Source organism: Haematobia irritans, chromosome 3 (genome assembly GCF_050003625.1).
Source record: "Haematobia irritans isolate KBUSLIRL chromosome 3, ASM5000362v1, whole genome shotgun sequence".
Classification (NCBI taxonomy): Eukaryota; Metazoa; Arthropoda; class Insecta; order Diptera; family Muscidae; genus Haematobia; species Haematobia irritans.
The window spans coordinates 150,257,443-150,280,593 of record NC_134399.1 but is presented as its reverse complement, the minus strand read 5'-3'; the positions used below and the strand labels follow the sequence as shown (position 1 = coordinate 150,280,593).

At 33.1% G+C, this 23,151-nt stretch overlaps 1 protein-coding gene across 4 annotated transcripts in view; it reads right to left on the bottom strand.

Moving 5' to 3' along the window:
* Nucleotides 1-2,007: 2,007 nt before the first annotated feature.
* The window catches only part of LOC142231916 (uncharacterized), a 334,412-nt gene continuing 313,268 nt past the window's right edge, over nucleotides 2,008-23,151 (bottom strand). For 3 of the 4 annotated variants that reach the window (XM_075302581.1, XM_075302582.1, XM_075302580.1), the window contains 5 exons: nucleotides 11,916-13,454; nucleotides 3,464-3,590; nucleotides 3,210-3,376; nucleotides 2,539-2,915; nucleotides 2,008-2,469 (listed from right to left, as the gene is read on the bottom strand). In XM_075302581.1, the coding sequence (XP_075158696.1) occupies nucleotides 2,301-2,469; nucleotides 2,539-2,915; nucleotides 3,210-3,376; nucleotides 3,464-3,590; nucleotides 11,916-13,145 (2,070 nt within the window). In that variant the 5' untranslated portion in view covers nucleotides 13,146-13,454 and the 3' untranslated portion in view covers nucleotides 2,008-2,300. The remainder of the gene's footprint in view (nucleotides 2,470-2,538; nucleotides 2,916-3,209; nucleotides 3,377-3,463; nucleotides 3,591-11,915; nucleotides 13,455-23,151) is intronic. The other variant, XM_075302583.1, reaches the window with a different exon arrangement.

Sequence of the window (23,151 nt, the reverse complement as noted above, 5' to 3'; positions counted from 1 at the left end):
GCATTGGTCTTTTAACCGAATTATGGAATTGAAAAGGTAAATGTAAATTAACGTGAGAGTGCTACAAAAAATGCAGAAATTTTGTTTTTTTTGTTTATAGCAAGGTGTATGCTGAGTAATTATGAAATTGAATTATGAAATGAAATGAATTATGGAATTATAAATTATAAATGTGGAAGGGTTCAGAAATATTTTGGCAATTAAAACTTTCCGGTTTGCGAATTCGTAAACTGTTGACAAATATTTTGATGTGGTGGAGTTTGAACGGCGATGTTCAGCGTCCAAAAATAACATTTTGCTCTTAAAACATGTCCATATCTGCGTGTATGGACATTCTAACAGGACCCAGCACCATCGCACTCACCTCGTATTATCAAAGAACGATTAAAAAAAGAGGCTCGTCGTTTAATTTTTACCACACAATGGCTATAAAAATATTGGACTTTTGCGCCTGAAGCATAATGGACAGTAAACTTCACATCAAGACGACGCTTCGCCTCGGAAATTATATCTAAATATGAAACGATTTCTTCTAAAATCAAAATGATTCTATTCTGAAAATATATACTCGTGCCAAATTTGAAGTTGATTGGATGAAAGCTATTACAAAAGCTAAATGTGATCCATTTTCTTCCAAAAGCAATAAGTTTCTATTCTGACCCAAAGTACTGTATACCAAATTTTAAGTCGATAAAACAGCGACATAGACTTTGATTAAAAAATGTGTTCACAGACAAACGAACATCGCTAAATCAAATCAGGAGCACGGTTGTCACAGTTGGTAGAATTCTACCAAAAATGGTAAATTTTTTACTGTTTGGTATATTGGTAGCATTCTTGAAGTTTTGGAAAAGTTTGAAGTTTGGCAAAATATTCTGCTCCAACTAAGAGGTGCTTCACAAATTTTCTATAGAAATAACAAAAAAATTTCCTATGGTAATAAAATTTTGACAAAATTTTCTATAGAAGTAAAGTTTTGACAAAATTTTCTATAGAAATAAAATTTTGACTAAATTTTTTATAGAAATAAAGTTTTGACTAAATTTTCTATAGAAATAAAATTTTGACAACATTTTTAATAGCAATAAAATTTTGACAAAATTTTCTATAGAAATAAAATGTTGACAAAATTTTCTATAGAAATAAAATGTTGACAAAATTTTCTATAGAAAATAAATTTTGAAAAAATTTTCTATAGAAATACATTTTTGACAAAATTTTCTATAGAAATAAAATCTTGACAAAATTTTCTATAGAAATAAATTATTGACAAAATTTTCTATAGAAATAAAATTTTGACAAAATGTTCTATAGAAATAAAATTTTGACAAAATTTTCTATAGGAATAAAATTTTGACAAAATTTTCTATAGAAATAAAATGTTGACAAAATTTTCTATTTAGAAATAAAATGTTGACAAAATTTTCTATATAGAAATAAAATTTTGACAAAATTTTCTATAGAAATAAAATGTTGACAAAATTTTCTATAGAAATAACATTTTGATAAAATTTTCTATAGAATAAATTTTCTATAGGAATAAAATTTTGACAAAATTTTCTATAGAAATAAAATGTTGACAAAATTTTCCATGGAAATAAAAGTTTTACAAAATTTTCTACAGACATAAAATATTGGCAAAATTTTCTATGGAAATAAAAATTGTACAAAATTTTCTATAGAAATAAAATTTTGCAAAATAAGAGGTTTTGTTTGGTAGTTTTTTTTGGCAAAATATTCACCAAATTTTTTTAGATTATTTTTGGCTCGAATGCAACCATGCTCAGGAGCCGACCACTATTGCCAAAGACATCATGTGCTTGCTTAGTGTTCTTCTGGGTGTTGTACTAACTTATTATATTCTGTTCCCTGTCATATCCGTTATATCTCAGATATATTCGTTAGCTACTGCTCAACACATGTAACGTTAGATCATCCTAAAATAGATCATCCTAAAAATTAACGTTAAATCATCCTTGATACCTGTTATATTCATAGGTAATATACTTTTTATACTTGTGAATACTTTGTTTTTATTAAAATTTAAAATACTTGTTAAAAATATAAATTAATAATTTTAAATACTTACTTATATATAACATTTTGTATTAAGTACTAAATATTATAAATTAATAAAGTTTTTGTGTAAATATTTTAAACTTATAAACTAAGTTTAAACACCACAAAAATATCTCAACTAACATAATTTAGTTATAAATAAATCAAGTAAAAAAAAATAAAATATTAAATGTAAAACATAAATTTACAATAATCACTATTGGAATAGAAAAAAATAACACCTAAAATGTACTTGTACGGACGGTTGTATATGAGCGTTTTGTAGCACTGCGGCAACATGCTAATAGTATCATATAAGTAAATGATACAATAAAACCCACAGAGTTGATGATAAACGATAGACCCAATATTGTTGTCCAGTCTCCGGAAACTTCCTCACAACTCAAATCACTGAAAAATTAAATGGAAAATAATTTTATGAAATACTAGCAAAATGATATTTTACATTTCAATACATACCGATATTCAAATTTATAACTATTGTCTATTGGGAGTTCATCAGATCCTTGAGAGTTTATTTGTTCACTACCATAGGTCATGGAGTCTGTGGAATTTGTGTTACTGCTTGTGTGGTTTAAGTTTGGTGCATTAAAAGTGCATACACATGAGCCATGTTCTATAAGCATATGGACACTTTCACATCTGGTATCGGGTGCTGTGATGCGGCAGTAATGAATGGCAGCAAATATTAGAGCCACACAGCAGAGTAATAACGACAGTAGGGCAAGAACATACGAATCCATACGTAAAAATATGAAACAATGTTCCCGTGTCTTGTCACGTTTGATTCGATGATATCGTACTAGAATTAAACCTATAATACCGGCAATGAGAAGCTGTAAAATAAAAACAGATAGATGACATAGCTTTAGATTACGTTTACTTTTATTAAAGTAAATTTCTTAAAAATAAATTTAGTTTCATTTAGTTCAATTATTAAAATTTAATTAGATATAAAGGTTGATTTGAAATCAAATGGATTTGATTCAATTTGATAAATTTGATTTAAAACAAAAATAATTTTATTCAAATTAGTTTATTTAAATTTAATTAATAAGCCGATGGCCTTTGTAGCTAGAGCTTTTTATTTTTATTTTATTATAATTTTCTAACTTTAATATTTTACTTACCGCTAATCCACACCAATAGGGATTATCCTGTATAGGTGTATTGGGTGACAAAACAAATATCCATGTCGATAGACTTAATAATAATATACCAATAATAATTTGCAATATCAATAACCAGCGGGCAAGATTTGGCTGACGAAAACCCATGGGATTGGGATGCTTTATTTCTGTAAGGAGGTAGTGGACATAAAATTATAAAATTAGAATTAAAACTTAAATATTTCGTAATTTAAGAGTCAAATAAATGGACATACCCTCAAAGTGTTTATTACTTACGACCAACATACGACTGTGCCGTAAACTACTTCGGGTTGGCGTATGTCGTCCTGCGATTTTATTACCTTTGATATTTTGTGGTACTGTTGTGGCCATGTAAACGGTCTGGAAAGATAGGGGAAAAATTGCATGATTTTATTTTATTTCCAACAAAAATCATTAAAATAAATTAATGTCATTTAAAATTTAATTTATTTTGCATATTGCAAAAAAATGGCTAAGAAACGCAGTGAGAAATGACAGTCACTAAATAACATAGGCTAGGAGTTTGAATCGTGAAAATCGCCTTTGCTGCAGTACGCTGAAAAAAAAAACCGATTTACTTAAAATGTATATAGGACTTGGTGGGAAGTTATGCAGTTAATATGGAGTACTTGATTTTTTGTATTTGGGCGGGGCCAACTTTTTTAAAAGTAGACCAAAGTTCTCCGATTTGCTTGAAATTTTCAGAGATGGTTGAAGTTGGCGTCTAACAATGATCGGCTACTTTATTTTTCGATATTTCGTCGGGTTGGTATACCTTTCCTTTCCCCGACTTGTCTCTAAAGTACTGTGAAAAAGCTAATCTTCTCCGATTTACTTGAAATTTACAGGGAACGTTGGAGACGGTGAGTAAATGAATATTAGGTACGTTCCATATCTGGTCGAGGAGTTACACTGTCATATCTGGTCGAGGAGTTACACTGCCTCCTTGCCCAATGTTTTGAATATTGAAATTTCTTGATTTTCTTAAAACTTCTCTTCTTAGCCTATTTGAAAATGAAAAGTTTTCAGATTTTTTTAGGTATGGCCTCCATAAAAACCGATTCCAAAATGTCACTACTGAAGTTATTTGGAAAAGCCAATTTCATCCAATCAGGTTGAAAATTGGTACTGGGTGTGAGTATATGCACGCGGAGAAGGAATTTGATCACCCCAAACATGTTTCAAGAGCACCATATTACTTTTTCACTGGGAAGATGTAACATGTTTGTCGCAACAATGTTATCTTCTCGAAAATTATTTATGTGATTTCGGCAAGCATGTTTGATGAAAACAAACGTTTTATAGTAACATGATGATCTTAAAAAATGTTTGGGGTGATCATATTCCTTCTCTGGGTGTGCCTTCTAACAACCATGAACATTTTGGTTAATATAGGTCCATTATTATATATACGATCCATTATTAGGTCCATTATTATATATACGATCCGGTTTAACTTTAGTATGAAATGTTAATATACCGTTTAACAACCATAACAAATTTGACTGTCATCCACAATCGAATTACTTGGGTTGCGGTAACACTTGCCGATGGCAAGGTATCTTAAAACTTCTTAACACCGTCTTCTCAATTGTAAGTTTGTCCATACGGGGTATACATTAAACAAAAAAAGCCGATTAAATACGTATATACCTCAGTTTGGAAAAATTTTCTATAGAAATAACATTTTGACAAAATTTTCTATAGAAATAAAATTTTGGTAGGTTATTTTTGGGGATCGGCTATATATAACTATAGACCGATGTGGACCAATTTTGGCATGGTTGTTAGCGGCCATATACTAGCACAATGTACCAAATTTTAACCGGACCGGATGAATTTTGCTCCTTCAAGAGCTACGGAGGTCAAATCTGGGGATCGGTTAAATGGGGGTTATATATAAATAAGACCGGTATGGACTCCATCCTATAGTGGAGGGTATAAAAATGTCGATTAAATACGTATATAACACAGTTCTTGACCGGTATATATAAACAAATTCTAAAAATATTTTCGAAGCGATATGAATTTTTGCGCTGTATTGAATTGAAATATGGTGGTCGCTTTATACGGGGTCTACATACTTATGAACCGATATAGACAAATTTTTGTGTGATTGGCGATCGCTTTATCTGGGGTCTATATGTAACTATAGACCGTTATGGAACAATTTTGGCATGGTCCAAACTAGCGCAATGTAACAAATTTCAACCCAATCGCATGAATTTTGCTCCTCCATGAGGTTTCGGAGGTCATGGTTACCACAGTTGGTAGAATTCTATCAAAAATGGTAGATTTTTTATTGTTTTGTAGATTGGTAGAATTCTTGATGTTTTCTATAGATATACAATTTCTATAGAAATACAAATTTGACACTATTTTCTACAGAAATAAAATGTTGACAAAATTTCCTATAGAAATAAATTTTTGACAAAATTTTCCATAGAAATAAAATGTTGACAAAATTTTCTATAGAAATACAATTTTGACAAAATTTTCTATAGAAATAAAATTTTGACAAAATTTTCTTTAGAAATAAAATTTCGACAACATTTTCTATAGAAATAAAATTTTGATAACATTTTCTACAGAAATAACATTTTGACAAAATTTTCTATAGAAGATTTTTTTTGTTTGAGAGTTTTTTGGTAGAATTTTCTCCAAATTTTGTTAGATTATTTTTGATTCGAATGGCAACCATGTTCGGAGGTCAAATCTTGGGATCGGTTTATATGGGGGCTATATAGATTTATGGACCGATATGGAAAAATGTTTGCATGGTTGTTAAAGGCCATACACTTACACCACGTACCAAATTTCAACCGGACCGGATGAAATTTGCTTCTCTAATAGGCCCCGCAAGTCAAATGTGGGGGCCGTTTTATATGGGGGCTATATGTAAAAGTAGCCCCATTTGCAATACCATCCGATCGACATCAATAACAACTACTTGTACCAAGTTTCAAGTCGATAGCTTGTTTCGTTCGGAAGTTAGCGTGATTTCAACTGACGGACGGACGTGGTTAGATCGACTTAGAATTTCACCACGACCCAGAATATATACTCTATGGGGTCTTAGAGCAATATTGTGACATGTGTTACGAACGGAATGACAAAGTTAATATACCCCCCATCCTATGGTGGCGGGTATAAAAATCATTACTTAATTTTTAATAAAAAATTAATTGATACAGTCAATTTTAATTTATATTAAGAAAATGATTGAAAATAGTTACGTTTTTAATTGAAAAAAGAATCGATAATTTTTTTTTCGATTAGATAAAAAACTGAGTGAATTTCGGGGATTTTGGATTTGGATTGAAGCGGAAATTGGATTGATGTTAAACCAAATAACTAACTGAATAAAATCCCGATTGAGTTTTCCAATCGACGTCAACATTTTTGTTTGAATCAATTAAAAAATTAATTGATTTTTGCAGTCAACAACACTTAAGTTTTTGATTCAATCAAAAATTTAATTGAAATTTTTAAAGCAAACCAATTAATTTTTTAATCAAATATTTTTTATGTCCAATTAAAACTGTGATTCATAATATCATTTTCGTGAATGGAGATATTTCAATTAAAAAATTAATTGGATCAAATAATTTAAATAATTAAAGAGAAGTGCCAGAGATGAATGGAATGAGTGAAAAAGAAAGATGGTTTTAGACAGACGGGCTGGCAGCCACCGACTCAGGAAGTGGTTCTGAATATATTGGTCAAAGACAGCATGTGTCTATCTCGTTCCATTTTGGACGTTGCAAACATATACACTAACTTATAATACCCTGTTCCACATAGCTGTGTAGGGTACAAAAATAGTGTATCATCCTTACATTTTAAACGAAAAAAAAAAAAACAAAAATGATTTTAGTTCTACCTAAAGTGTGAAGAAGGTGACAGCATCAAAAAACATTTCAAAATGTCTACGACAGCTTTTTTGCCCATGTTTAGAAATTTTTGTTTATATTGGAATACTTTGTTAAAAAGTATTTTACTTTGGTTTACCTGTCGCAGTGAGTCATAAAATTAAAAAAAAAAAACAAACAAACAAAAACAAATTTCCACTCAAATACGTGATCTTCATAAGTGGTTTGTTTTTATAATTTTCATTAAGAATTAACATATCTACGCTTGTCTTCATTTTGTTTATGGGGGTTTTTTTAATGCACTGACTTTCAATTTTCTTCTGACGTCAAGTTTGTTTTTTGTACAATGGAATTTAAGAAACGCTTAATAGAAAGAACTTTAATATAAAGATTACAATTAAAAATAATTGGTGTTATGATAGTTGGCTGTGAAAATTAAATATGGATTAAAATCAATATTTAGATGGGTGATAACATTTTTGATGTTGATCCTGAAACAATTTTCAAAACAAAAGAAAAAAAAAACAATAATAAAAAACGAGTTGCTGGATATTCGAGTATTTTTTTATGAATTCCTTTTTTACAATTTTATTTATAGAAAACGTTAATGTTATTATAATACTTTGCAATGTGAACCACCTTAATATTGCCTCTATTGCATGAATGAATGCATCGGTTCTAATTGGAGTATTTTAGCCCCAAAGACGCCACTTGCTGTCATCGCTTTAGAGTGGGTTTTACAATAATTATAGCTACATTACTGACACGCTCAACAAATCTATACAGTCTGGAACACACGTAACACGGTACTTTTTCAAAACCATTAAGAAGACTTGAGAAACCACTTACTTAAACACTGTATCTGTAAACAATACGTTGTTGAAGGAGTTAATGTAGACAAATTATAAATTTATTCTTCGAATTGAAATACGTCTTCAAGAAAATTTTAAAATATATTCCAAAGATTCCTTATGTTATAAGTAGCCACCGTTGTACAATGGTTAGCATGCCCGCCTTACAACCAAAGAGTCATGGTTTCAATCCCAATTTCAACCATAAAGCTTTTCAGCGGCGGATTATCTTCGCTCGAATTGAAATACGTCTTCAAGAAAAATTTAAAATATATTCCAAAGCTTCCTTATAAGTAGCCACCGTTGTACAATGGTTAGCATGGCCGCCTTACAACCAAAGAGTCATGGTTTCAATCCCAATTTCAACCATAAAGCTTTTCAGCGGCGGATTATCTTATCTCAGTAGTACTGCCGCAGCAAAAAATGGGGCACTATTTCAGCAGGATTGTAAGGAAGAGAGGCAGTACCAACTAATTGCAAAACAACCGAATAGCATTGTTGGCAGGAAGTAAATAAAACAGCACTACCTTTCATGCATCTATACAACATGGTTGCAATAACGTAAACGAATGATCATAAACTAGTTTGATTACTCGATTACGTTATTGCCACCGATTCATGCAGTGTGGATGCACTGCCTACTTTATTGTATACCAAAAAGCGCAACTAAAATCTTACTGCTGAAGTATTTTTTGCTGGGTGGTGACATTTTTGAGTGTTTCAATGCTACTCTAAGTGGTTTCACCGTCCAGCAAAAAATACTTCAGCAGTTAGAGTTTAGTTGCGCTTTTTGGTATACAATAAAGTAGGCAGTGCATCCACACTGCATGAATTGGTGGCAATAACGTAAACGAGTAATCAAACTAGTTTATGATCATTTGTTTACGTTATTGCAACCAATTCATGCAGTATAGATGCATGAAAGGTAGTGCTGTTTCCCTTCACGCCAACAATGCTATTCTCAAGATCACTTGTGAGCAATATTTCTATTAAAATGAGCAATTATATCAGCGCTATGTAGAAGCTGCTCTAAATCGGGACATCGCCCACAAAAACCAGCACTGAATCGGTTGTTTTGCAAGCAGTTGGTACTGCCTCTCTCCCTTATAATCCTGCTGAAATAGTGCTCCATTTTTTGCTGGGCGCAATGTGAAACGCCTTTCGGAGTCGGCTATAAAAAGGAGGTCGCTTATCATTGAGCTAAACTGGAATCGGGCTGCACCCAGCGATAAGTTGTATCAAAATGGACCCAAGAGTCTACGTGAGACTGAAATAGCAGGTACCAGCCTATCCTTACGTTACTCTGAGGAAGAGTTTACACAGTTTTAAATATTTTTTCTTTACTTTAAAAAGGATTGAAAATTTAAATCGTCTAGGAATATCTGGTGGTACATTAACATTGATAATATGTAATGCAACAAAGTAAAGCGCTATATTTGTTTTATTGCTATATACGACCTTCAAATGGCCGACAAAACCATCACACGGTATTTTTTAGTCCCTCCCTAAAATGCTCCAGGCACAAAAGTCCAACAGATTGAGATGCGGAGATTTTGGTAGAAACGAAGGATCTTCCTTTTTAAGCCATTCTTGTTTGGTGCGGGCTGACTGCAATGGAGCTGAGTCCTATTGGAATGTCCATTGTCTGCGGCCGAAATGTTTATCTGCTCAGGGTTTCAATATTGTACCCAGAGAAGGAATATGATCACCCCAAACATTTTTCAAGAGCACAATGTTATATCCGGAAGGTGGACATGTTTGTTTGTTAAGTATCTAATTTTGGCAACCATGTACTTTTGCAGAGAAAACTACATTTTTCCGACAAAAATGTTCCATTTTCAACGTCCAAAAATAACATTTCGTTCTTAAAACATATTTGAGGTGATCGTATTCCTTCTTTGCGTGTGTCTTTAGGACATTTTCCCAATAATATTGGGCATTTATTTTCTCCTCCCGGCCGATGAATACTAGCGGGGAGCGGCCCACACCATTACCATCGGCTGCAGTCGGTGGTCAATCGAATGTCTAAGTTTTCAGCTAATCTCTTTGGAAAGTGAACCAGATCATTTCACAATCTTCTCAATTAGGAATGGCTTCTCATTGGAGAAAGCTGAACTCGATAAATGCCAATTTGGCGTGCAAGCGAAGCAATTCCTGGCTCTTTCCAGTCTAAATTGTTTGTACAACGGTGAGTTCTGGAATTTTTTGGAACTTCAATGGCTTTATACCGAGCTCAGTTTTCAAGAAGTGTTGCATCCGTTCACGCGATATATTCAGCTTACGAGCAAACTTTTCCTTTTCGGATCATTTCTGCAGTTGTTGCTGTTTTTTCCTTCACTTTTTGGAAGCGATGCAACACTGCCAGTATTACGGTAATGAGCAATGGTACGAAAAACAAACGATTTAAATGCTTGAGGTATCTAACGGGAGCCACCGTGGTGCAATGGTTAGCATGACCCCCTTGCATACACAAGGTCGTGGGTTCGATTCCTGCTTCGACCGAACACCAAAAAGTTTTTCAGCGGTGGATTATCCCACCTCAGTAATGCTGGTGGACATTTCTGAGGGTGTCAAAACTTCTCTAAGTGGTTTCACTGCAATATGGAACGCCGTTCGGATTCGGCTATAAAAAGGATGTCCCTTGTCATTAAGCTTATCATGGAATCGGGCAGCACTCAGTGATACGAGAGAAGTTCACCAATGTGGTATCACAATGGACTGAATAGTCTAAGTGAGCCTGATACATCGGGCAGCCACCTAACCTAACGGTAGCCACTTGTGGTTTTCCAGCTAAATATAAAACAATCCCACTAAATCGCTTGAATCCCATCATTATTTTATTTCCGAATGTAATAGATCCAAATGCTTGTTGGAATAAATAGAGTCAAAGTTGTGCCTCAACTAAAAACCAGTCATAGACTGCTGCGATCCCCTCAACAAGATGGTTGAACCGTTCACCAAATTCGTAATTGAAGTACACCGACTGCTGTATGAACACGATACGTAAGGGAGGGAATCAAGCATCTCTTGTGAAAATGACGCCAGCGGACCACCGCCATTACCGCTTACCCATGACAATTCTTATAGAAAGCATGGTAGTCAATCATTGCATCACAGTGGCTTAGAATATTTGGAATAACCTAAAATATGTACCTGTTCTCTAGTTCAAGAAATGAAAATCCGTACTAACACATGAAAACCTTTTAAAGACTCAAACTCACGACATTTTTATACGCGCATATTCACAATCAGAGCTCTCACGCACCGATATATAATGACTTACGAAAACTCTGGAGACTAACACAGGTGTGACTAAAGTTTTAAGGGAATTCGTGAGATAAAACCCGGTGTACCAGTTTATCTTTTTACACCTATTGTCGGTTTTCGTCAAAATTCCATTTTCGGTGAATCGGTGTTTTCAAGGCATCAACAACCGGCTCTCGGTTTTTTTTTAAATTTTCATTGCAAAATTGTTAATTTAGTGCCTTATTTAGGCAAATACAGCAGAAAAAAGACTTCTTAATAAGTACAACGTAAACTTGAATAAAAAAATTATAAATTATTTTTTTTTTCGTTGACTTACATTTTCCTTTCAAAGTTAAGAGTTTTTATGAAAACCGGTTGAACAGGATGTGACGGTTATTTGTTTCAAAAAATACCGTTCACTGGATTTGGAAAAAGTCCGGGTTTTTAAAACCGACTTTCAAAACACCCGGTGTTTTGATCACTCTACTCGTAAGCATGATTATGTTCATGAGAGTATTATTCCTGAAATTCATTGCTCACGCATGATGAGGTAATCACACTTACACTACTGCCATTAGCGTGACTTACGACTCACGACAATTTTGTGTCACGTGTACACATCTAGTGCATGGTATACTCAGGGGGATTATTGTGCCCTGGAAATTTCGAAATCTAAGGTGCCCTGCCCAGATGTCTCTTTCTCTAACTTCACTTACCTGTGAACGATTTGAAGGACCATCGATATCATTCAATGATATCTGATTGTATGTGGTGCCATCGGGTAATTTTCGATTATTTGAATGATCCATTGGTTTATTGTTGTTGTTGTTGACTGTTGGCGATGGTGATGATGTTTTATTCAAATTTTGATATTCCACAGGTTTTGGTGGTAATTCCGGGGCAATAACCCCTTGTGTTTGATTGCGGAATATTGCACTATTCTCGGGTATATTTTGATATTTCGGTTGTGGTTTTGTTGGTTGCAATTGTGGTTGGTACTTTTGATGATTGGATGGACTCCTCCCAGCGTCAACTTTATCTCTGTTCGCTGATGCTGTTCCAATGTTTGGCAATAGATTTTGCATTTGAGACTCGTGGGGATCATACGGATGCTGTTGGGTGGCATAACCGTTTAAGCCAAAAAATTTCGATTTGGCTTCATTGAGAGCAGCTTTCACTGCAGCAATACTGTGACTTGTATCGTTTAGTTCGGATTGCGAATGTTGACTAAGTGGCCGTTCATGATGAAGTCTGATGTCGTTGTCGTTGGCAGTAGCAGTAGAATTCACAGCAGCCGACGGTGTGTGTGACGTGAACGTAGATGGCGATGACGTTGTTGAAGGCAAAAGCGGTGACTTTGATGATGCAAATGCATTTCCTATATTCGCTGATCCAGCACCAGTTGCTGCTGGAGGCGTATGATTATGGTGCTGCATTATACCCGTATGATAATGTGGTGGTGGAGAAGGAGGTGATGTCGATATTAGAGGCGATGAGGTGGTAATTGTAGTATTGGTAGTTGTTATGGCCGGTTTAGTTATTGACGTATTGGCCATTTTAAAAGGGGTAGCATAAACTGGTGAAGTCGCTGTATTGGGTGGTGGTTGTGGCGATGACGATGTCAACGATGTTGGTATTTGATTCAAATTCCCATTACCATTGAGTTGAGTATGATGTGGTTGTTGCTGGTATTGAGCCAAAGGCGAATGTAGCTTTGTATTATTGTTGTCATTAAACTTAAATGTTATATCGGTAAAGGGTGTTGTCGTATGTACTTCTCCATTTGTTTTAGACGCTGGTAGTCGTGCTGCTGACGTTGTAGCTGAAGACGCTGGTTGTAGTTGTTTTATTTTAGGTGTGCTTGTCGTATTCACATTACTGGTCATATTGAGATTGTCATACATGCTGATCGGTCTGTCATCGTATATCGTCGTCGTCGTTTCCATTGTGTTGCTCTATTCTACTACGCTGGCAGTGTTGGACTGGATGGATGGGTGGGTGTGTGTATGTTTTTTGATTAACCACAAAAAAGCTTTAATGAGAGGGGGAATTCGAAAAATGTTCTTTTTGTTAGTCGGGTGATGATTTGAGTTTGTCGTCACTGCCGTTACAATTTTTTTTAACACACAATTTTTTCCCTCCTCTGTTTGCGATTATCAAAAAGGGCTTTCAATTATTTTTGTTTTGTTGTGTGACATTAATGAAACTATGCCGCTATTCTGATGTCGTGATTCATTATTACAGCATTTATTCATCTGGAAATTTTGAAAAAAAAAAAACAACGTAATATATTAGTTAAATATGAAACTTTTATTAATGTGTGATCGCTAATGTAGATCATTGTAATCTACAACGTATTTAAAATGTGTGTCATAGGTAATGTTTTTTAACGAATTTAGCTAATGATGGTACTTAGGCACAGCTGGAGATCCAACTGTTAAAATTTGTTACAGAATAAATAAGAAAGAGATAAAGCTGGGCTAATCCGCAAATCTACACTCAAAACAAAAAGTAAACCCCATATGGTACTAAAGGCAATTTAATTCTAGTTTAGTTCATGCACTGTTAGAAAAATAGGTTTTTCTTATGTTCCGATATAAACAAAATGTATTTCGGGCACAATTTTTAAACATGATATATTTGACTGCAAATATGTAATGTTCCTAAACTAACACTAAATGTTTGGGACACATATGTTAATATGTTAGAATATATTATGTTTGGGGCATGAATGTTTCATAAAAATAATATGTGTGAATGTAAACAAATATAAATTTACAAATTTCGAGTATATCGAGTTGTGATATTTTATTCAGAGAGCGACAGAGAATATAGATAAAGAAATAGAGATGGAAACCGGGAGCGTTGACGAAAGATATCAATATAACACAGCGAGAGAATCAAAAGGGAGCAATTTCTGTGAAACCGTATGTTGTTTCGGAAAACTGTTTTATGATAAGGCCAAAAAAGTGATGCTTAAGTATAAATATTATTTAATTTTAATATTAATATTAATGTTTCCAAACATATAATATGTTCACGCAAAACAAACATATTAATGTTTCGGCAGTATCCAAGAATATATGTGCTTCCTGCAAAATATGTTTGGAACATATGTTAGAGAAGCGATTTTTTTGAGGGTGTGGAATTATTATGTTTTGAGAAAGTTTTCTTGACATTAATAATTTTTTGACTAAACTAGTTAAATGAACTAAAGAAGTAGGAAAAATTATACAATTATACACTTTTGCAATTTTAAACTCCAATTTTTTCCTGCAAACTACGAAGTGAGTGAAAAATAACACTAGTTTACACTGAAAATTTACATTTGATGAGAGGTGACTTTTCTTATGTATTTTGATTTGAATTTTCAAAAAAGTCATATTTTACAATGACCGTTTTCCGCGGGAAAAGTACAAACATATTTTACAATGGCCCTTTTCCGCCGGAAAACTACAAACCATTGAAAACCATAGATGATACTCTAACATAAGTACTAAGACCAACTAGCAGAAAAACGACCGAAAAATGACATAGTTATAAGCAATTGAGTGAACAAATCCGATGTCAAATCATACAAATATCACTGAGTGCTGCCCGATTCGATGTTAAGCTCAATGACAAGGGACCTCCTTTTTATAGCCGAGTCTGAACGGCGTTCCACATTGCAGTGAAACCAGTTAGAGAAGCTTTGAAACCCTCAGAAATGTCACCAGCATTACTGAGGTGGGATAATCCACCGCTGAAAAACTTTTTTGTGTTCGGTCGAAGCAGGAATAGAACCCACGGCCTTGTGTATGCAAGGCGGGCATGCTAACCATTGCACCACGGTGGCTCCCTATTACTTACGTTAGAGTATCATTTATACGACCATGAAGAGAAATTTTTTTTTCAATGGTTTGTACTTTTCCGTCGGAAAAGAACCACCGTAAACCATGTTTTTTTTGGAAAATTTCCCTTTTTACATCAATATTGTTTGAACCACTTTGCTTAACACAAATACAATTATACACGAGTATTTGTCATCTCAATACCTTTCATTTAAGTGTCAACAACGATATAATCGGACATTTCTAACTCGATATATAATTCGTTTAGTGAACAATAACGGGATATCTCAAAAACTGTTCCAAAAAATTTTTTTCAAATTTACAATACAATACAATACAAATTTACATGAAAAAAAATTGATTTTGTAAACTAGTGTAATAATATCCTGGACTCTGTAAAGGACAGTGTAGATGGGCCAACAGTCTAGATAATGAGTTGTGAATTCAAATACGGCTACCTCAGGCTGACAGTGAATGAGATCCCCTCTCACAGCAATGGAGTCAAATTTAAAATAGGATGGAAGAGGGATACCACGCAACTAACAGAGACTTTTCGATCTACGTAAATGGAAGGGCTATGAACTTCGCCACAGAACGCATTTTGGAAGTTTTGGTTCACCAGTATTGAACTGGTCTTTCACCCTTATTAATCCCAAAAGCATATTACATCATATATCAGCCAATTTGACGTCGGTTTTGCTTACTAATTCCCTGTTTGAAAAACACTAAACGAATCAAGTTACCGTTAAAAACTAACTTAACATAATATGAAAGGTTATGCAAACGGTAGTTCCTAGTTCCATAAAAGAAAGTCCACAATTTTTGCTTTAAAAATTTGTTATTAAATTTTAAATCTATGAAGAAAGAATTTTTAAATTACCTGAGATATAGAATCTTTGAATTATAGATAATGAAGCTCTTTATATGTAGGCTAAGTATTATTTTGAGGATTTTTAATTTTTGGGTAATTTTTATACCCTCCACCATAGTATGGGGGTATATTAACTTTATCATTTCGTTTGTAAGAGGAGGAGCAAATTTCATCCGATCCGGTTGAAATTTTGTACATGGTGTTAGTATATGGTCTCTAACAACCATGCAACCATGCGGTCCATAATTATATATAGCCCCCATATAAACCGATCCCCAGATTTGGCTTTCGGAGCCTCTAAGAGAAGCAAATTTCATCCAATCGGGCTGAAATTTGGTACATGGTGTCAGAACATGATCTCTAACAACCATGCAAAAATTGGTTCACATCGGTCCATAATTATATATAGCCCCCATATAAACCGATCCCCCGATTTGGCTTGCGGAGCCTCTAAGAGAAGCAAATTTCGTCCGATTCGGTTGAAATTTGGTACGTCGTATTAGTATATGGTCTCTATCAACCATGCAGAAATTGGTCCACATCGGTCCATAATTATGTATAGTCCCCATATAAACCGATCACCTGATTTGACCTCCGGAGCCTCTTGGAAGACCAAAATTCTTCCGATTCGGTTGAAATTTGGTACGTGATGTTAGTATATGATATCCAACAATCATGCAGGAATTGGTTCATATCAGTCCCTCATTATATATAGCCCCCATTTAAACCGATCCCCAGATTTGACCTTCGGTGCCTTTTGGAGAAGCAAAATTCATCCGATCTGGTGGAAATTTGGTGGTGGTAGTATATGATATTTAACAACCATGCCAAAAGTGGTCCATATCAGTCCATAATCATATATAGCCCCCATATAAACCGATCCATAGATTTGGTTTTGGAGCCTCTTGGAGGAGCAAATTTCATCCGAGTCAGTTGAAATTTGGTACATTGTGCTAGTATATGGCCGTTAACAACCATGCCTAACTAGGTCCATATTGGTCTCAGATAAATCGATCCCCAATCATGCAAAAATTGGTACATATCAAGTTCATAATTGTATATAGCCCCCATATAAGCGACCCCCATGTTTCAATTCTGGCTCTCTACGTACCGTGTAAAAGTCCATATAGATTCGTAATTATTTGTAGACTTACCTATACATACACTGTTAGAAAAATATGTTTTTCATATGTTCCGATATAAACAAAATGTGTTTCGGGCACGATTTTAAACCACAATATATTTAAGTGCGAACATGTAATTTTCCTAAACTAACACTAAATGTTTGGGACATCTATGTTAATATGTTAGAATATATTATGTTTGGGGCATGAATGTTTCATAAAAATCATATGTGTGAATATAAACATATATAAATTTACAAATTTCGACTAAACATACATATGTTGTGATATTTTATTCAAAGCGACAGAGAGAGTATAGAGAGAAATAGAGATGGAAACCGGGAGAGTTGACGAAAGATATCAATATAACACAGCAAAAGAGTCAAAAGAGAACAATTTCTGTGAAACCGCTTGTATGTTGTTTCGGAAAACTGTTTTATGATAAGGCCAAAAATTTGATATGTTTAAGTCTAAATATTATTTAATTTGAATAAAGAGAATATACATTCTGAACCAAGAGAATAGACATTTGAAAAACAAACAGCTTATGTTTTCGCCTTGAGAGCAGCATTTTATGTATGTGTGGACATGTGTTTTGTTTATAATTTGGGCATTATGGGCACAATTTTTTTCTTGGTTCGTTAAAAGAAATCAGGGGTCTTCATAAAAATAACGAAAGGGCACTATACTCTTTTTAGAGTTGGGACAGTAAAATGAAATAAGGAGAAAATAGTGAAAAATAACACAGTAAAATGTAAAAAAACGAACTTTAGTTCCTCTTTATTAAAAAGTAGTCCACGAGGAGTTGACGGACACCATCAAATATAAAAGCGGGCATTAAGTTCGAGTTTTACAGCTAAAACAATTTAAAAAGATTATTTTCTATAAAATGAATTATTAAAGAAAAATAAAAGGAGTTTTAGAGCGATGGTGTTAAATGCTAGTAAAAAACTGTTCACTCCTAAATAAATTTATGTTTATATTATAAAATTATGTATGTATGTTTATACTCGACTCCACGTTCTTCTTTTGTTAGTTTTTGAATTCCTTCCCAATTTTAAAGTTTTGTACAAAAACAGTTTTTTATTACAAGATTGTTATTTTTGCAATAAAAAATAATATTTTATCCAAAAATCAGTCAATTTCGTTTATATCAAGCACTGTTACTGACTATAAATCTTTAATAGCGCACATTTCGAAGTTTCATTTAAAAAAAAATTAATATAGTATAAATATAAATGTGTAAATTAAAAAAAAAAATGTTCGGTCGGAGCAGGGATTGAACCCACGACCCTTTGCATGCAAGGCAGACATGCTAACCACTGCTCCACGTGGCAAACAAATGTATGTTTCTGTTAAATAATGTCATGTTTGCATGGGCTCGTGGGCGCTGCAAACTATGCTATATAAATGTAACTTAAAACGATAATTATCTACTGGTGACTATAACAGCTACGTAGCCCAGTGGATAGTGTGTTGGCTTACAAACTGTATGGTCCTCGGTTCGATTCTCCGTGCAGGCGAAAGGTAAAATTTAAAAAATTTATAAAAGTGAATAATTTCTTCAACATTATTTGTATTACAGAAAAAGGTGCCAATAACTAAAAAATTTCGTGGAAGTGAAAATTACGAGTATGTTAGGGAATGAGCACAATCGTGTTTGGGAAAAATTCTTCCAAGCATATAATATTTTTGGCTCAAAATGCTTCCAAACATATAATATGTTCACATAAAACAAACATATTAATGTTTCGGCAGTATGCAATAATATATGTGCTTCCTGCAAAATATGTTTGGAACATATGTTAAAGAAGCGATTTTTTTTGAGGGTGTACTTTTTCTCTAATATATATACCACGTATGGACTAACTCACAATTTAGAAAACGATGTTAAGAAGTTTTGAGATATCACAAGCCAATTAATTCGATTGTGGATGACAGTCCTTCGTAGAAGTTGCTACGCGATCCATGGTGGAGGGTACATAAGAGACGGCCTGGCCGAACTTACGGCCTTGTTTTTGTTTTTTGGAATTAAGAGACCATTTTGTTACTTCTCTTATAGTTTGTATTTTTAAACTGACATTTATATGTTAGGTTAGGTTAGGTTAGGTGGCAGCCCGATGTATCAGGCTCACTTAGACAATTCAGTCCATTGTGATACCACATTGGTGAACTTCTCTCTTATCACTGAGTGCTGCCCGATTCCATGTTAAGCTCAATGACAAGGAACCTCCTTTTTATAGCGGAATCCGAACGGCGTTCCACATTGCAGTGAAACCACTTAGAGAAGTTTTGAAACCCTCAGAAATGTCACCAGCATTACTGAGGTGGATTATGTCACCAGCATTACTGAGGTGGATAATCCACCGCTGAAAAACTTTTTGATGTACGGTCGAAGCCGGAATCGAACCCACGACCTTGTGTATGCAAGGCGGGCATGCTAACTTTTGCACCACGGTGGCTCCCTGTAAACATTTATATGTAAAGTGATAGCTTTGTTAATAAAGATTACTTGAATTCAAAGATTTGACCGTCCCTTTGGTATTGATTCCGAGCCAAAGATGCTTCTTCTGTAAATTTGAAATTAGAATACAGATCTCATTTATAGAATCCTCGTTCTCTTTTTGCGATATATCAACAAAGGTATTAATGCACAAATAAATGTCAGTCAAAAATACAAATTATAACAGATAATTCAAAGTAAAAAAGGTTTTCTTAATTTCAAAAAAAATTAAAACCAAAGATGCAAAATCCTCAAAATAAGTATTAGCTTATCTTTAAATCAAAAGTTTTTTATTACTTTAAAAGAAAATTGCCTTAATTTAGAGAGATATGACTTTCACGGAGAGACGCAAATCTGAAAGATTTGTGTCTCGAATTTAAAGAAATTAATTATTAAAGCAAATATTGTGAATTTGCTTTTATTACTATTTCTCTATTTTAACGAAATTTATCCATAATATTGTATAAATTGCGTATTCTTAAATTTAGATCGCATGATCTTTCATATCATCCAAGTTTCTTGTAAAACAGTGAATTGTAGTGAAGAATAACAAATTTGTCGGTGGGTAAATTTCTTCCTAATTTAATAAGAATGCAAATGTATAACATATCGTATCATTCCATTGTATTTGCACCTTTACAGTGATTCAAATTGTGAAATCAGCCCAGTGTAATTTATAATATTGGGTGGCAATGCGCTTTTTCCGTTCTTATCGCTATCAGAAATTAGTATGCAAAACACAGTGATCGATTCTAGAAATTCTTATTGGCGGTGATATTTTTTCTTCAGTTCATTAACCATAAAACAAAACAAATTCAAATAATTGCAATGAAAAAACACCGGCGACCAATGTGGGAAAGAAACCAAATATAAATTGGCATTGCACAGTGGTTAAAGCTTAAGAAAATATGAGAAATTCAAAACCCATGGGGATTATAAAAACTTACTAGCCAAAGAAGAATTCCGGCATAAGAAAGATACATAAATGAATTACTAAAATTAAATTAGCGTGATTTAATTAACTCTTAAATGCACAAGAACACCGATTCTTCCGAAAAATATATAATATGCAATATGGCAAAAAAGAACATCTGCTTAACACATTTTGTTTTTTTTGCAAAATAGTCTATAAGGATACAGTGCGCATTAAACTACATGTTTTGTTTAAAAATAAATAAATTGATTTTAGTAGATAATAGAGAATAAAGATATTGTTGCACTATCCAGATTATCTTCTAATTTGTAGGTCTTTTAAATTTCGGACAAAATTTGATTTTCAATTGTGGTTTCAGATTACACAAAACTACTGTATATTTTCCACCAAAATATAATGTTTATACCCTTCACAACTACTGTGGTACAGGGTATAATAAGTTTGTGCATTTGTATGTAACGCCAAGAAGGAGTAATCATAGACTAACCTTTTAGTATACGGATCGGCTTAGAATTAAATTCTGAGTCGATTTAGTGGTGTCCGCCTGTCTGTCTGTCTGTTGATGTATTTTTGTGTGCAAAGTACAGCTCGCAGTTTTAGTCCGATTGTCCTAAAATTTGGTATAGGATCCTGTTTCGGCTCAAAGACGATCCCTATTGATTTTGGAAAAAATCCGTTCAGATTTAGATATAGCTACCATATATATTTTTCACCGATCTGGTCATAATTGGCGTGTATATCAACCGATCTTCCTCAAATTCCGTAATTCCGTACATCCGTACATCAGCCAAATCGGTTCAGATTTAGATATAGCTCCCATATATAGCTTTCGACCGATTTACACTCATTTGCCCACAGAGGCCAATTTTTTGCTCCGATTTAGTTGAAATTTTGCATAGGGAGTAGAATTAGCATTGTAACTATGCGTGCCAAATTTGTTGAAATCGATTCAGATTTAGATATAGCTCCCATATATATCTTTCGCCCGATATGCACTTATATGGACCCAGAACCCGATTAGCTTGAAATTTTGCACAAGGAATACAATTGGTAGTATAGTCATGTGTGCGAAATTTGATTGAAATCGGTTCAGATTTAGATATAGCTTCCTAATATATTTTTCGCCCGATATGGACTTATATGGCCCCAGAAGCCAGAGTTTTGGCCCAATTTGGTTGAAATTTTGCACTAGGAGTACAATCAGTAATATAGTCATGTGTGCCAAATTTGATTGCAATCGGTTCAGATTTAGATATAGCTCCCATATATATGTTTTTCTGATTTCGACAAATATGGTCAAAATACCAACATTTTCCTTGTTAAATCGCCACTGCTTAGACGAAAAGTTGTAAAAATGACTCTAATTTTCCTAAACTTCTAATACATATATATCGAGCAATAAATCATAAATAAACTTTTGCGAAGTTTCCTTAAAATTGCTTCAGATTTAAATGTTTCCCATATTTTTTTACTAAAATTGTGTTCCACCCTAGTGCATTAGCCAACTTAAATTTTGAGTCTATAGATTTTGTATAAGTCTATCAAATTCTGTCAAAATCGAGTGATATTTAAATGTATGTATTTGGGACAAACCTTTATATATAGCACCGAACACATTTGACGGTTATGTTGTTTTAAATGCAACAAATTAGAAATCGGTCAAAGTTTTAAGACGTAAGAGTTTTTTTTCTGGTTGTATCTTAAAAGATACAGTGCACATTTAAGGGTTAAATGAAATTAATTTAATTTTAAATTAAATCTAAACTTAATCGTTTATTAAATTAATCAATTTAATTGATATTTACATTCAGTAGATTAATAAAATTAAAGTTAATTCATTTAGTTTTTTTATAACTAATACTAAATTATTAGTGATAAATAAAGAAACTAAATTTAATTACCAATTAAATTGATTGATTTTATTAAACGATTAAGTTGAGATCTAATTTAAAATTAAATTAATTTAAATTAATTAATTTACTCTAATTTAAGTAAAAAAAAAATCTGATTCAATCACGAACTTAATTGATCTAATTAATTTTTTAATTGAAATGTCTTCAATAACGAAAATGGTAGTATTAATCACAGTTTTAATTGGAAATTAAAAAATTCTTGATTAAAAAAAAATAATTGATTTTTTTAAGCAAATTTCAATTAATTTTTTAATTGATTCAATTAAAAATTTAATTGATGTTGAATGCAAAACTCAATTATTTTTGCATTAAAAACGTAACTATTTTAAATTACTTTTTTAACTGACTTACGGCCATTTTCATGTAGCTCCGTTAGGCTTTAACTGCCAGTTAATTGACAGAAAAATGGAAATATCTTTTCTCCGGTTAACTTTAACTGCACAATTTTCAGCAGTTAAGTTTCTAACTGGCATATGGAATATATACGCAAGATGACAGATTTTTAGATATCACGGTTTAAAAGTTCGTTAGCTAACGTAGCACTAACGGAGCTTCATGAAAATGGGGGTTAGTGCTTTCAGTTTAAAAAACTGATTGTTTGAAATAAATTTTTAGTTAAAAATTAAAAAAATCACTTTTTTAAGTGTTTTAGTTTTCCGAGTTTGATTAAAAAGCTAATTGTATCAATTAATTTTTTAATTAAAAATTTTCAACTTTAATCAACTTTTTAATTGGAAATATTTTGGTAATATTTTTTTTTCTGTGTGGTTGTATCGT